Here is a 16293-nt window from a genome sequence, read left to right as displayed (position 1 = left end):
CCACACAGGGGAGAGCCCCAGTGGGAGCAAAGCAGGAATGGAAGACAAAGGCTACTTCCAAGGGTTGCTGGAGGCAATGACTCAAGAAATAAAGCGAGAAATTGATCAGAAATTGAAAGAGCACAAGGATGAACTATCCAAAGAGATACAGGGTATCAAACAAGAGATGCATGCAAAAATAGAAGCTGCACAAACCTCAATAAGAAGTGAGATAAACGCCAAATTAGAGGTAATGCATACCTCATTGAGAGGTGAGATCAGTACTCTGAGAACCAACATTGAATCCATAAAGGGATCCATTTCCTCCAGGCAAACCACAATAGAAGCCACTGTCAACAGAGTGAATGAAATGGAAGGTCGAGTGTCAGATACAGAAGACAGAATACACCAACTGGACCAAAAAGTGACAGATATGGAAAAATTACTCAAATTAAACCAAAGGGATATTCAAGAGCAAGCAGATAATGCTAAAAAATTTAACCTTCGCATAATTGGAGTGGACGAAGGTGAGGAATTCCAGAGCAAGGGAATGCAACACCTATTTAACAAGATAATCAATGAAAATTTTCCCCACCTCAAAAACGACCATCTTAACTACATCACAAAAGCTTATCGAACACCCAACAAGCAAGACCCCAGGAGAAACACTTCTAGACACATTATAGTAAAAATGATAGATCTGAATAATAAGGAAACAATCCTGCATGCAGCAAAAATGAAGAAGGAGCTATACTACAATGGGAAAAAAATAAGAATTACTGCAGATCTCTCCACACAAACAATGAATGCAAGAAAAGCCTGGGAAAGCACCATACGAGCCCTGAGAGCCAATAACTGCCAACCCAGACTGATCTACCCGGCAAAGCTAGCATTCACATTTGATGGAGAACTGAAAACTTTTAATAGCAAAGAAAAACTAAATGAATTCATAAACATTAAGCCAGCATTACAAAGAATTCTAAGAGGGGGGACACAACCTGAAGAAAGCAGCCAGGAACTGGGGCCTGCCCCAAACAGGCATTACTCAAAGTCTAACTGAGCAAGCACAGGAGGAAAGGAAAAAAGAAAAACTTAGGAAAACGGAATGGCAGGGACAACAATGCATCTCTCTATACTTTCTCTTAATATAAATGGGCTGAATTCGCCAATTAAAAGAAAACGAACTGAGGACTGGATAAGAAAACAAGACCCATCCATCTGTTGCCTTCAGGAGACCCACCTCTCAGCCAAACATACAAACAAACTCAGAGTAAAGGGGTGGAAAAGGATCTACCAATCAAACGCCCCCAGTAAGAAAGCAGGTGTAGCTATCCTGATATCTGACAAAATAAACTTTTCATTAAAATCAGTACAGAAAGACAAGGACGGACACTACATATTAATAAAGGGAACAATCCAAGAGGAGGATATAACCATCATCAACTTATATGCCCCAAATATTGGTGCACCCAGATATGTCAAACAAATGCTCTCAAACTTACAGAATAAAATAGATCCCAATACGATAATACTAGGAGACTTTAACACACCACTCTCACCAAAGGACAGGTCTACCAACCAGAGGATTGGCAAAGAAGCTACCGAATTAAGAGAGGCCATACTGCAAGCGGAATTAACTGACATCTACCGAGTATTTCACCCTAAAACAACACAGTACACATTCTTCTCAGCAGCTCATGGAACTTTCTCCAAAATAGACCATATCATAGTTCATGCAAGGAACTTAAGCAAATACAAAGGGATCGACATAATCCCCTGTATCCTATCTGACCACAGTGGAATCAAGCTAGCTCTCAATAACAAAGCATACCGCAGAAATTTCTCCAATACATGGAAATTGAACAGCACACTCCTTAACAATGCGTGGATAACAGAAGAGATCAGAGAAGAAATAAAGCATTTCCTACAACTCAATGAAAATGAAAACACCTCACAAAGAAACTTGTGGGACACAGCAAAAGCAGTCCTGAGGGGCAAATTTATTGCCCTCAGTGCCCACATCAAGAGAATGGAGACAGACCAAGTAAATAATCTCACGTTGCAATTAAAACAGCTAGAAAAACAGGAAAAAATGGAACCTAAAGCTACTAGAAGAAGCCAGATAACCAAATTAAAAGCAGAGATTAACCAATTAGAAAATCAGAAAACCATAACCAAAATAAACCAAACAAAAAGCTGGTTCTTTGAAAAAATAAACAAAATTGATGGCCCATTGGCTAGATTAATTAAAAAAAGAAGAGAGGAAACCCATATTAATAGGATTAGGGATGCCACGGGAAACATCACCACACGTACCCAAGATATCCAAACAATTCTAACAGACTACTTTCAAAAGCTATACTCTCTAAAGGAAGAAAATCGGGCAGAAATGGATGCATTTTTAGAGAAATACAAGTTGCCCAAACTGAGCAAAGAAGAAGTTAACCAATTAAATAAGCCAATATCCTATAATGAGATACAGGAAGCTATCAAAAGTCTTCCAACAAAAAAAAGCCCAGGACCAGATGGATTCACAGCAGAATTCTATAAGACCTTTAAACAAGAACTAATACCCATACTCCTCAAGCTCTTCAGAGAAACAGAGAAGGAAGGAGCTATCCCAAACTCATTCTACGAAGCCAATATCACACTCATCCCCAAACCAGGCAAAGACCCAACCAAAAAGGAGAATTACAGGCCAATCTCCTTGATGAACACAGATGCAAAGATCCTTAACAAGATTCTAGCTAACAGAATCCAGAAACACATAAAAAAAATAATTCACTATGACCAGGTAGGCTTCATCCCAGAGACACAGGGATGGTTTAACATACGTAAGTCAATAAATGTAATCCAACATATCAACAGAGCCAAGGTCAAGAATCACATGATTATCGCTACAGATGCAGAAAAGGCCTTTGACAAAATTCAACATTCATTCATGCTAAAAGCTCTGGAGAAAATAGGAATAGAAGGAACATTTCTAAAAACAATAAAAGCCATTTATGACAGACCAATAGCCAATATTATACTTAATGGGGAAAAGCTACAACCAATTCTCCTAAAATCAGGAACAAGGCAAGGATGCCCACTGTCTCCACTCCTCTTCAATATAGTCCTAGAACCCTTAGCCAGGGCAATAAGGCAAGAAAAAGACATTAAAGGGATCCTCATAGGAAAAGAAGAAGTTAAACTATCCCTTTTTGCAGACGACATGATACTATACCTCCACGATCCCAAAAACTCCATCCCCAAACTCTTAGAAATCATAAATCACTTTGGCAAAATAGCAGGATACAAAATAAACCCACAAAAATCAGTTGCCTTCCTATACACTGATAATGTACAGGAAGAGAGGGAAATAAAGGGAGCAACCCCATTCACAATAACCTCCCGAAAAATAAAATATTTAGGAATTAACCTAACCAAAGATGTAAAAGAACTATTTAATGAGAACTATAAAAAGTTAAAGAAAGAAATTGCAGAAGACACTAGGAAATGGAAAGACCTCCCATGCTCCTGGATAGGCCGACTTAATATAGTAAAGATGGTAATACTTCCAAAACTAATATACAAATTCAATGCAATTCCTATTAAAATCCCAATGACGTACATCACTGAAATACAGAAAACAGTCCAAAAATTCATATGGAACAACAAAAGACCTAGAATAGCCAAAACAATTCTAGGGGATAAAGACAATATGGGAGGGCTATCCATGCCGAACTTCAAACTCTACTACAGAGCTATAATAACAAAGACAGCATGGTACTGGCACAAAAACAGACCCGAAGACCAATGGAACAGAATAGAAGATCCAGAAATAAATCCACAGGCCTACAGCCAGCTGATATTCGACAAAGGAGCCAAAGACATACAATGGAAGAAACACAGCCTCTTCAACCGCTGGTGCTGGGAAAACTGGGCAGCCACATGCAGAAAACTAAAAGTGGACCCCAGCCTATCACCATGCACCAACATCAACTCAAAATGGATTAAAGACCTTAACATTAAACCTGAATCTCTGAAACTACTGCAGGACAGAGTAGGAGAGACACTTGAACTAATAGGCACAGGAAGGAACTTCCTGAACAGAGTCCCAGGGTCACAACAAATTGGAGAGAGACTCGACAAATGGGACTACCTTAAAATAAAAAGCTTCTGCACAGATAAAGCTATCGCAACCAAGCTAGAAAGACAACCAACTAATTGGGAAAAAATATTTACCAGCAATATATCAGACAAGGGGTTAACATCCTGTATATACAGGGAACTCAAGAAACTAATCCCTCCCAAACCCAACACACCAATTACTAAATGGGCAAGGGAACTAAAGAGGGACTTCTCAAATGAAGAAATAAAAATGGCAAAGAAACACATGAGGAAATGTTCATCATCCCTGGTGGTGAAGGAAATGCAAATAAAGACAACCCTGAGATACCACCTTACCCCAGTCAGAATGTCCCACATCCACAAATCAGCCAACGACAAATGCTGGAGGGGATGTGGAGAACGAGGAACGCTATTACACTGCTGGTGGGAATGTACACTCATACAACCACTTTGGAAAGCAGTCTGGAGGGTCCTTAGAAAGCTAAAGATTGACCTCCCTTACGACCCAGTCATACCACTTCTAGGCATCTACCCTGAACAACAGGAACCAATATACAAGGACACATGCACCTCCATGTTTATTGCAGCACTGTTCGCAATAGCTAGGATATGGAAACAACCTAGATGCCCCACCACAGATGAATGGATCCAAAAATTGTGGTATCTATACACAATGGAATATTATGCAGCCATTAGAAATGACAAAATAATGGCATTTGCAGGGAAATGGATGGAGCTAGAAGGAATCATGTTGAGCGAGGTAAGCCAAGAACGAAGAGACAAACAGTACATGGTCTCCCTGATAAGTGGATGATGAATCCAAAATGTTAGGTGATATGACAAAACTAACAGGACTTAAGAAACAAAGAACTCCCACTCATCTGGTTGAACCACTACTAAATATCCCCATGCTGCTGATCACATATATGGTATATAACATATGAGCACCGTTATATATTATAGACTGTGATAGACAATTTGCTCCAGGAAAGTTAGAATGAACTTGTGACTTTAAATGAGCATCATTATTCCACAATACTGTGAATTTCCGGAAATTAAGTAATCACTTAATCACGATCAAAAAAAAAAAAAAAAAAAAAAAAGAACCTTGGGGAAGGGAGGGAGGGAGGGGATGGTAGGGGGAAAACAATGGAGGGGGTAACAATGTTCAAGAGGAAGTGGAAGTGTACTCATTACCTCACTCATGTAACTGTAACCCTCTGTATAGTATCTCTACAATAAAAAAAATTAAAAAAAAAAAATAAATGTAAGGTAGGAAAAATGGAGTATTTTGGATGGCTAGGGATATCTACAAGACCATCACAACTTATTAGCAACAATGAATACAGAAAAATAGTAGGTTATAAAAGATGTTTCATGCATGGTATGAAGAATCATCCAGGCATTTCTCAAAGGTAGGACATGCTGCAGGACAGCTAAAGAGCAATGAATGTATGGAGACAAAAAGACTGTGACAGATTAAAGAGCCCTAAGCAACACCATAACTAGTCAGCAAACAACAGAAATCCCTACACAGTTATATCTGTAGCAGCACTGTTCACAAGAGCCAGGCTTTGGAATCAGCCTAGGTACCCAACAGCTTGTGAGTGAATAAAGAAACTATAGTACATATGCACAATGGGACACTTATTATTCAGAAATAAATAAGAAAGAAATGTCATTTGCATGAAAATGTTGAGCAGGATAAGTTAAACTCAGAAATGCAACTTTCACATAATTCAGCTCATATATGCAAAATCTAGACTATTTTAAATAACAAAACCAAAGATAATAACAATATTATATATGATACATACCATATATATGTATAAATATACATGAAACAATATTAATTCAGCCACCTATAAACTGCTAAAAAAAAAAAAAAAGGCATGGAGGAGAGAAGAGGGAAAAGAAGAGCAGTATATGCTGGGTGCCTGTGGCTCATTCTTGTAATCCTAGCTACTCAAGAAGATGAGATCTGAGGATCCAGTTCCAACCCAGCCCTAACAGGATCATCTACGAAACTTTTATCTCCAATTAACCAGCAAAAAGCTGGAACTAGTGGTATGGCTCAAGTGGTAAAGTAATAGCCTTGCATGCAAAACTCAAGCAAGGGAGAGGCATGGAGTTCAAGCCATAGCAAAAATTTAATTGAAAAAAGAAAGAAAAAGGAAGAGAAACGTAGATGAGATGATTTCTAAGTAAAGGCATAGATGCAAATATAACAATAAAACTACTTTGTAAAAGTAATTTATGTAACTATTTTTAATTAAAAAATTTAAAGTAGATAATGATATAGTTAGCTATAATATGTTGTCCATCATTGTTTCTTGATTTGGATAGATCTTCTAATAAAAGATGGCTTTGGTCAGTTGAGATCATTTAATTAGCCAGAATAAGACAATTCTCAACATGGGAAAATGAGATTATTTGCTGAATGTGCACAAGTATATATTGTGTGATATGATTTTGGTAAAAGATGTGTGCACACAGGTATTTACATGTGTCTTTAAGTATGTTTGTTGAGGTAGATGGAAAAGTAAATACAGATATCAATACAGGTAAATATTGGGAAATAGGTTCTATTAAATATTACTGCAGTTATCCTTAAGAGGGAATTACTATATATTGCCATTTTAAATTATATATACATATAGTCAATCCTGCAACATTTATTTATTTATTTATTTATTTATTTATTTATTGGTCATTCATGGGGCTTGAACTCTGGGCTTGAGCGCTTTTGGTCATATCTTCAGTTCAAGGCTAGTGCTCTACCATTTGAGCAACAGCACAACTTCCAGTTCTCAATGGACTTTCGTGCCTGGGCTGGCTTTGAACCGAGATTCTCAGATCTCAGTCTCCTGAGTAGCTAGGATTACAGGCCTGAGCCACTGGCACCTAGCGCCTAGTGTTTTTGAATCATTAGAAAACATTTTAGTCAACCACTGGTGGTTTACCCTTATAATCCTAGCTACTCAGAAGGCTGAGACCTGAGGACTGAAGTTTAAAGCCAGCCTGGAAAGGAAAGTACAATTACACATACACACACACACACACACACACACACACACACACACACACACACACACACACACACATAGAGAATAAGAGATACTGTGGCTCAAGTGTACAGCGCTAGCCTTGAGCAAAAATCTCAGGGACCACACCCATGCCTGAATTCAATCTCCAGGACTGGTACACACACACACACACACACACACACACACACTCATATACACACACACTCACATACACACTCACATACACACACAAAACATTTCTTAAAAATTAGCATCCAAAATTATAGTCCTATGCACCAAAATGACAAACAAGAAAGTATTTAAAAATCATTACTATAGTAGCAAAATACAATAGGAAAAATATTACTATGTTAAAGAAAAACATCTTATGGAAGAAGAAACTTAATACTCTTTAGAAGAATGGAAAGACAAAAAAAATTCTTGGTTAAATCCAGGTGGTGGTATATGCCTGTAATCTCAATAGAAGGAGGTTGAGACAGGAGATTTAAGTATCTGAGGAAAGCTGGGAAATATAGCAAGACCCTCTCTAAACAACAGTAACAGAACAACAGTAACAGAATTTTTAGAAAAGGAATTTTTTTAATCTTTTTTTCTGAGATGAAATTATTCTCTGATTGACTTCTGTCTGTGAACATTTTCTTGCAAGGTTTTTGGAGCCATTTTCATGTGAGGAAGCCAGAAAGTTAAACAGATGTGCTTGGCTCATCATAGACTATGAGCTCCCATTATCTTGAGCCAACATAAATCTTGCTTTGTTTTTGAAAAATGAAATACCTACCATCAGGTATTTTGTCTTAGCTACATATCACAAAGACAATTCTGTTAGTGAAGAAAAGTAAAGCAAAGTGTAATACACTATTTGTGGAGCAGTGTTGCATTTCAACATGTAGAGCATGTTGAAAAGATAGTCTACCTATTTACAAACAGGCACATTACGTACTTTCATATGACTGGATGGTATAAATGGATTAGAATTAACAATAGCAAAACCAGCTGTGTATTCCATAGCAGCTAAGATGTTAAAGAGGCTTGCTGGGCAAATTGGTTTCTATTTACTTTGCCCCAGAAGGACATTTAAGGAAGTGAACCTGCTATGGTTATGCTCAAGTAATGTATACAGGTTAGGGGAGTTGTTGCTGCTGCTGCTGGTTTGTGTGTGTGTGTGTGTGTGTGTGTGTGTGTGTGTGTGTGTGTGTGTGTGTGTGTGTGTGTGTATACGTACACACACATACACATATGCACATGCAAAAACATGGCAAAAACATTTTGTCATGGTACTGGAGTATGGAACACTTGAAAGTATTTTTGTTCAAGTGTTGAATTAAAAAAGAAATTTCTGAAACTTTTCTTAAACTGGTTGTAATATTCTTTCTAAATTTGGTGATAGGTTTTCTCAAGAAACACATTGGGAAAATTGGAGATCATAAACTCTGAAACTAGGCCTTAAGCCTCACCTGTTTGTAGACAAAGCATCAGCTAATCAAAAGCTCTTGCTTTCTTACACAGCTTCTTTGGAGAAATGAAGTTTACATTTGCTCTTTAGCAAATGAGTTTATTCATCATAAAAATTACAAGTTAGTCATGCACAGTGACAAGTCTTCCAAGGATTCAATAAAAACATCTTATCTTTCTGACACTGTTGTAATTGGAGAACCAATTGGTAATTAAGTAAAAATGAAAGCTGACCTTTCTCCTTGAGATGAAATAATGGTAACCATATGAACAACAGAAGATTTATGATCCGAGTATCTCTGAATGGAATTTAAGAAAATGGAACTCTGCTTTCTCTTAGGAACGATCATTTCTTCTTGTCAGTAGCACAGGTTTTAGAGAATTATCCACTGTACTGGAACATGAGTATTTCAATTTTGCATTCATGGGGTATTCCAGCATGACATGCTGCACTGTAGAGCAGATATTTGATATGATCCATTCATATTCTGACAAGGCAACTGTGAGATTGCAGAGTTCAGTACTAAACCTTGCACTGAGAGGCAGACACAAACAACTGTGTTGACAAAGTCAGAATTTCGCTCACCTACAACAACATGTAGGACAGTTTCTCCCTAGATGCTGTTCAGGATAACAACCAAATACAAACAGGAATGGCCTGCTTCCCACTGTGGGGTTTTTTACAAGTTGGTTCCAGGAAATCAGTGGAGGTTTCAAGGTTTTGTAACAATGATTTGTTTTTATACAAATACCAGAATAGTGGCTATAGCTCATGAAGGGAGACGTTCAGCCTCCCTTCCCAGCATCTTTTTCTCAATTGACAAAGTTTACTTTAAAAATAATCCTCTGTACAGTATTTGCACAATAAAAAACTTAATTAAAAATGTGTTTTCCTAAGTTAAATGGAATAACAAATGTTAACAAACAATATGCTGTGTTTTCTTCTCTTCTCCTAGGACATTAGTGTTACTTCCCTTCCTTTTTCTGCTATTCTGTCTTAGAAACTGCCACTCTTCAGTTCAACCATTCATCTAATCTAGCAAAAAAAAAAAAAAAATCAGGCCACTGTACTGTACTTATATGTCACTGAAGCTCCATATTTTTTTCTTTGATACTATCCTGAATGAGACATCAAAGACCTTCATGTCAAGCCTGAACGGGAACCAGAGCACTTCTGGTGAGGTAATAATGTACATGCCATTCTGTAAAGCAATAATGTACAAGTAAAGCAATAGTGTATAAGTCCCGCCACAAAGCAGGAGGCAGCTCAGTCAGGACTGTGTCAAAGTGGGAACAGTGTAGGGCGCTGGTAGCTTAGGCCTGAAATCCTAGATACTCAGGAGGCTGAGATCTGAGGACAGTGATTTGAAATCAGCTGGGCAGAAAAGTCCATGAGGCTCTTATCTCCAACCAACCAGCAGAAACCTGGAAGTAGAGATGTGGCTCAAGAGGTAGAGCACCAGCTATGACCCAAAGCCAAAGGAGAAGGCCAGGAGTAACATGTTTTTAACAGTATGTGTATGTGTAGAGAAGCAAGAATGCCCCTAACCTGTATACATTTCTTCTACCATAAGATAATTCAAATGAATTAGCATAACCTGAGCAAGCCCCAGTACCGACAAAAAGGAGCTGGAGGATGGGGAGAAAAGGTGACACAGGAGAAGAGTCACAAGTAACTATTGAAATGTAGAAATTAGCACTTTAATTTACTTGTAAACCAGTTTCCAGCTACTGATAAAGAAGAAAGCACCCAAAAGGAATCAAGTGTTATGTATGTATTGAGTGGGGTTGGTAAGCAAATAAATTAAGCACCAACCAAATTCAGCTCTGTGTGTGTGTGTGTGTGTGTGTGTGTATGTGTGTGTGTGTGTGTGTGTGTGTGTGTCTGTGTGTGTGTGTGTGTGTGTGTGGTTACTGGGGCTTACACGGGGCTGAACACAGTCCTTTAGCTTTTTTGCTCAAGGCTGGTATTCTACCACTTGAGCCACATTTCTACTTCTGGCTGTTGTTTTTTGTTTTGTTTTGTTTAGTTTCTTCTGCATTTTTTTTGCTGGCTAATTGGAGATTAAAATTTTATAGATTTTTTCTGCCTGGGCTGGCTTTGAACTGCAATTCCTGATCCCAACCTTCTGAGTAGCTAGAGTTATACACGTGAACTTCTGGCATCCAGCTTTAGTAATTTGAATTATTATATATCTTAAATAAACTCTTCAACAAAGTTTGTTAAATAAGCAGTATGAATGAAATAAATTGGCAATTCTTGCTTATTCTCCCTTTCCTTACTATATTAAGATTTCTATCCTATAATTTGGATAGTCTAAAACACACTGTGAAGTCTATTTATTTAACTACAATACTTATTGAATTTTTCCTATTTTTCCAGAAACTACTTTCAGAGCTTTAGTATCTTACTTATTTCATTTAATCAACAAAACTTGAAATTATTTAGATATTATGTCCATATGACCAGGGAGAAAATTGTAGCTCAGAAAGTTGAAGTCCATTAACCCATAAACTATAATGGTTTTCTGAGTCTTTATGAGCCAAGCAAGAATCCAGGCTTTTAACATCAACACTTTTGCTCACTCTTCACAGATCCAAGTTATTTTGTTTTGTAGCTTTAGATTCCTTCTGTATTTTTAGCTTTTAGTAGCATGGAATGGTCAGTTTAAACTCTACAATGATGATGAAATAAAGGCCAGCTGAGTAAAGTTATTTTTGTAACATAGACAAGCAGCAAATTGTTCCAGGGCAAAGATTGGTGATGTAAATTCTATGTTTCTATGACACTATCCAGCTCATTGTCCAAGCTTAAGAAATTTGATAGGTGGCCCAGCACTCTTTCATGTAGAAATCTGTGCCAGGCATAGACATTGCAATTCAAATTTAGTGGCCGAAACCTAAACATGATTGACACTCTAGTCAAGAGAAGTAGAAGCTACCCACTAGCAAACGTAGCATAAAACAAAATCCAAGGAGACAAATAAACACACACACACACACCACACACACACACACACACACACACACACACACACACACACTTATTGCTAGGGAAATAGAATCATCCATACAACCATGAGGTTGAAGCTGGGTTGGGATGAAGACAAGGTATATTGAAGCCTTTGCTAATATCCTCAGTGGCCACAGAAATAACAACTTTTAAAGACCTATATACCTATCTTCCCTTTGCTTTGAAGCTCAAGTACTGAGAACTTTATATTTCAACATCTGGCAAAATGTGCATTCCTTTTGGCAACAATGGATGACTCACCTTCCTGTGAGGACTGAGGCTTAAACTCAGGGTCTGGGTTCATTCCCTTAGCTTTTTCACTCAAGGCTAGCACCCTATCACTTAAGCGACAGATTGCTCCATTTCTTGCTTCTTAGTGGTTAATTGGAGATAAGAGTCCTCCATACTGTCTGGCCTAGGCTGGTTTCCAACCATGAGTCTCAGATCTCAGCCTTCAGAACAGGCATGAGCCACTATTTCTTGGCCTCAGGCAATACTATTGTTCTATTGATGAACACATTATTTTTTAGAAAGTGATTGGTTTATTCTAGATAATCTCTTCTCTAGACCTTGGAGGAATGTCTCTACTCTTCCTGTGTTAGCTTGGTCTGTGCTATGCTACATATGGTTTGGCAGAATATGTTGAATTTTACCTCCTGGCTTGGAAGAGTATAGCTTGGATTTACTGCACATTGTTATAATTTACAGTGCATAGACCAGATGAACTCAGGAAGTCCCAGGGTATATAAATAATAGTAAACATGGGGATTTGAAAAATACGGTCCAAAGTTTTGTTGAGCTACGTACACTGCATAGTTATACTCTTTACATAAAAGTTCAACCTTTGAAATGTTAGGAGCAATGTAGAAAGTTGGGTATTTTTTAAAAGTGAAATGGACAAAGCTCAAGTTTGTAAAATATATTTTCTCATTCTCTGAGACCAGAAAATGGATGATGCACATTTATTTCCTTATTTTTAATATATACTGCTTTATTTAAATTTAGTCTCTGAAGGATTAAAATGTCATAATGTTCTTGGCATAATTAACACATTCCAAAATCAGGATCATGGTAAGCATTAGGTATAGTGTGTCATATTTTTCATATTATATACCAGGTATGCACACTGTTTTACACACGTTCTTGTTCTGCCACAAAGCACTGTTAAGTATAGTGGGAGAATGCATGCTTAGAATCTTGGTTACTCAGTCAGTAAAGATAGGAGGACCAGGAATTTGCAGCCAGCCTGGGTGAACTTACAGATTTGCTCTCAGAAACAAAATACTAAAACAAAATAGCTTGGGAAATGGCTCAAGAACAAGAGACCTTTCCTATGGGAGGCCCTGAGATCAATTGCAGGTGTCAGAAAGAAGAAGGGAAGAAAAGGAGAAGGGAAGAAGGGGAAGGGAAGAGAAGAGAAGGGAAGGAAAAAGGAAAATGTAAGGACAGGGAAGGGAAGACAAGAGAAGGGAAGGGAAAGCAAGGGAAGGGAAGAAAGGGAAAGGGAACAATGGAAAGGCAAAGAAAAGAAAAGAAGGGAGAGAGGGAAAAGGAAGGAAGGAAGGAATAAGGAAGAATGAAAGAAAGAAAGCAGCTAACAATAGTGACAGAAAAGGAAACAAAGCCACTGATGGAGCTATCAATAAACTAGCACACAGCTTCCAGACTACTGCTTTTGTCTCTGCCTCACACGTTTATGTATATGTTGCTATTGAAATTATTTCTTCTAAAAAAAAACTCTAAAAGACAAGATAAAAGGGACCCTTAGCCTTTACTTTAGATTCTAATATAACATGTGATAGTTTGCACTTCAGATTGATATGATAAGGCACAAATGGGAACAGAAAGTAGAAAAGAGTTTGAATGAAATAAGAAACATCTATGCATCTCTCTTATCTATGTATATATCGATCTATTGATCTATATCATCATCTGTTAGTACGCAACTACCTTCACATTTCATACACTTTGCTTCAAGAATTCACTTGGCCATGATAATCAAAACTGGATCTGAAGCAAGCAAAGCCTATCAGAAAGAGAAAGAAAACAGCAAGACTTGTATAACGCATTTGTTTGTCCAGAGTTCTGACTCCTGGTATGAAGCAGAAATTCCTTTTCCATAACAAATCTCTATTCCCTCTCTCTAGCACTGTATCTACTTGTTTCTGTCTCTAGCTATCTATTTGTATATGCTTTTGTAGATTTCCAGGAGCAGCTTTTAATCTGGAGAATTTGGCTGCCTGAAAGAGCTACAGAATATAACAAAAGCTTTTACCCCAAAACTTCTACGCATTACAAACGCTTGCACTTGGATAATAGAAACATTTGAGCCTCAGGTGACTGAGAACACTTACTGTTGGTTGCATAACGTATGACGGATGAGGCGTCCATGAAGTACTCTGGACCTATGCATCAAACAGCATTTATTAGCACACAGCAATCACAGAGGGAACCTGGTTCTTGTGTTCAGTGGAGTCACACTAGGTTATGAGAAAGTGGAGTCCATCTGACTCTACAGCTAATTTGTGCTCAAAACCAAGGACAAAGAGGGACTTATTGGCCCTGATTAATTTGTTTCTAAAACATGAAGAACAATAAAAGCATCTTCCTATCTTCCAACTGGCTGGCTTCAGTGTCCATTTGAACCAGGCTGTCTTTGGAAACATATTTTGAGGTTGGTGTTGAAGACTAAAGACATAACAGCCTTCATAGACTATCTGCAGATAAACTTCTCTGGAAAGCCCCAACAAGTAATGAAGAAAGCAAGAGCTGACTGCTAAGATTTATTTTCTTCTCATAGCAATTGATTCAATGAATAAAAATGCATACTATAGCTACCTGACTCTTCTTAAATGTATTACATGTGAGCCCAATGAAGAAGTTGACATCTGGAAACTGATCATCACAAGAAATCCAGGAGATTTTGTTTTTCTGTATACTCATACCAACAGAACTATCAGTATATTTTGGGTTAAAAATAAATAGTGGTTCAAAACAAGAATCAACACCATGGGAAAATGTTGTAATCTCTTGTTTGAAAGAAGATATCTAGAGCTAATTTCCACTTATGAGCCCTCCCAAATAAAATCACTTTTCTGTGGATATTTTATTTAAATCACAAAAATGTTCCACACTGTGGCTCAATGGGTGGTCTTGGCTGAAGCAAAGGCCAAGAATGGAAAAAATGAAAACACACACACACACACACACACACACACACACACACACACACACACACACACACACACACACACACACAATTGTATTAAGCAGGCAGGCTTGCAGGAAGAACAAAAACTGAGCAGCACCTGCATGTAGACTCATGGGTCCCAAGAAAAATCCGTTCAGAAATCAACCATCCTAGGGGCCCTTTAATGCAATTCGAATAAATTTCCATTCAATTCACCCATGGACATATTGCAAGAGGCTGAGTACAGAAAAACAATGAAAAGATCTGCTCCAGGAGGAAGCAGTACTTAAGGAAAAATGCATAGTGTCTCAAGTTTGATTCCATAACAGATGGGTCATCCTGAAATAAAGTATGTAGTGGCTAAATAACATGAAACTTCACTGAATTGCTAGCAGTCAGCAATGAAATAATTTTACCACTGCAAAATTGTCTACCTTCATCATTGCCAAAATATATAAAAACACATGCAGGCACAAACATACGATCTTTCCAGATTTTTAGAAGACATTAGATATCATTTATAGGCATTTTCTAATTCAAATCAGAAGAATTATTTGAAGTATAATAACAGGTAGAGAGAAATGAGTAATATCACATATTGGGTAACTCCAAAGGAAAAAGATACAGAGCATTTTTGAGGGAGAAATGTGACTTTTCCAATCTACCTGTGCAATAATATCTTGGGTTAGGACACACAATGATTCCTAGATTTCCCTGAATTTCAACATATGGATATCTTAAGGTCTCCTCTAATGCTCTGGGACTGAGGTAGAAATCAGAGCAGGGAGCAGGAATGGCTTTTTATAGCTCTATTAGCCTTCCTCTTTGAGAGAAGGTAAGGATTTACATGTATATATGTAGCTTCACAAGGAGAATAGTGACAAAATGAGATGACAATGATGAAATATTCTGGATTCAGTCATGGAATTACTAGAGATTGGCTTTTAGAGAAGAATTGATACGGAATGTGCTCAACCCAAAATAAGAGACAACAAACTTCCCAGTGGCATATGTATTAACACTGGCTGAAAAGTAGTATCATCATAAAAACTCAGCAGGAAACAAGCATATTGTGTTTTATTATCAGTGAATTGTTGCAAACAGTCTCTGGAAAGCAAGGGCTAGTTCCTAACAAACATTATTCCTCTAAGATGCACCTAAAGTGTATGAGGACAGTTTGTTTTTCAATTCTATGGTGTCTTTTCTGCCTCTCAATAGTGTCCTACTGGCAAAAAGGATTTCTCCTGTACAGGTGAGTTGGACATACCTGGTATGTGGAGACAGGGGAGGCGGCAATGAATGGCGTGATAGATGTCTGTGGAATCATGCGGTTGGTTGCAATACTGTACGGTGAAGAATAAAATCTGCAGACAGAAAACAAAAAAAAAGAAGATTCATGAAGCGGCTGCATGCCTAACCACTAGCCAAATGCTATTAAACCAGTCTGGGGAGTGGGGGGAATGTAGTTGTGGAGATGGGAGGGAAGGGATGGTAGGGGG

At 37.9% G+C, this 16293-nt stretch overlaps 1 protein-coding gene across 1 annotated transcript in view; it reads right to left on the bottom strand.

Annotated features, from left to right (window-relative positions):
• The window catches only part of Rbms3 (RNA binding motif single stranded interacting protein 3), a 295095-nt gene that overhangs the window by 93058 nt on the left and 185744 nt on the right, over positions 1-16293 (bottom strand). Inside the window, exons 6-7 of the mRNA XM_070007501.1 lie at positions 16062-16158; positions 13959-14009 (exon numbers count right to left, since the gene is read on the bottom strand). Coding sequence (XP_069863602.1) covers positions 13959-14009; positions 16062-16158 — 148 coding nt within the window. The remainder of the gene's footprint in view (positions 1-13958; positions 14010-16061; positions 16159-16293) is intronic.

The sequence above is a fragment of the Dipodomys merriami genome, unplaced genomic scaffold (assembly GCF_024711535.1).
Source record: "Dipodomys merriami isolate MVZ:Mamm:240054 unplaced genomic scaffold, mDipMer1.0.p SCAF_7, whole genome shotgun sequence".
Lineage (NCBI taxonomy): Eukaryota > Metazoa > Chordata > Mammalia > Rodentia > Heteromyidae > Dipodomys > Dipodomys merriami.
Note: the sequence above shows the minus strand (reverse complement) of the source record. Positions and strands in the feature narration are given on the sequence as shown.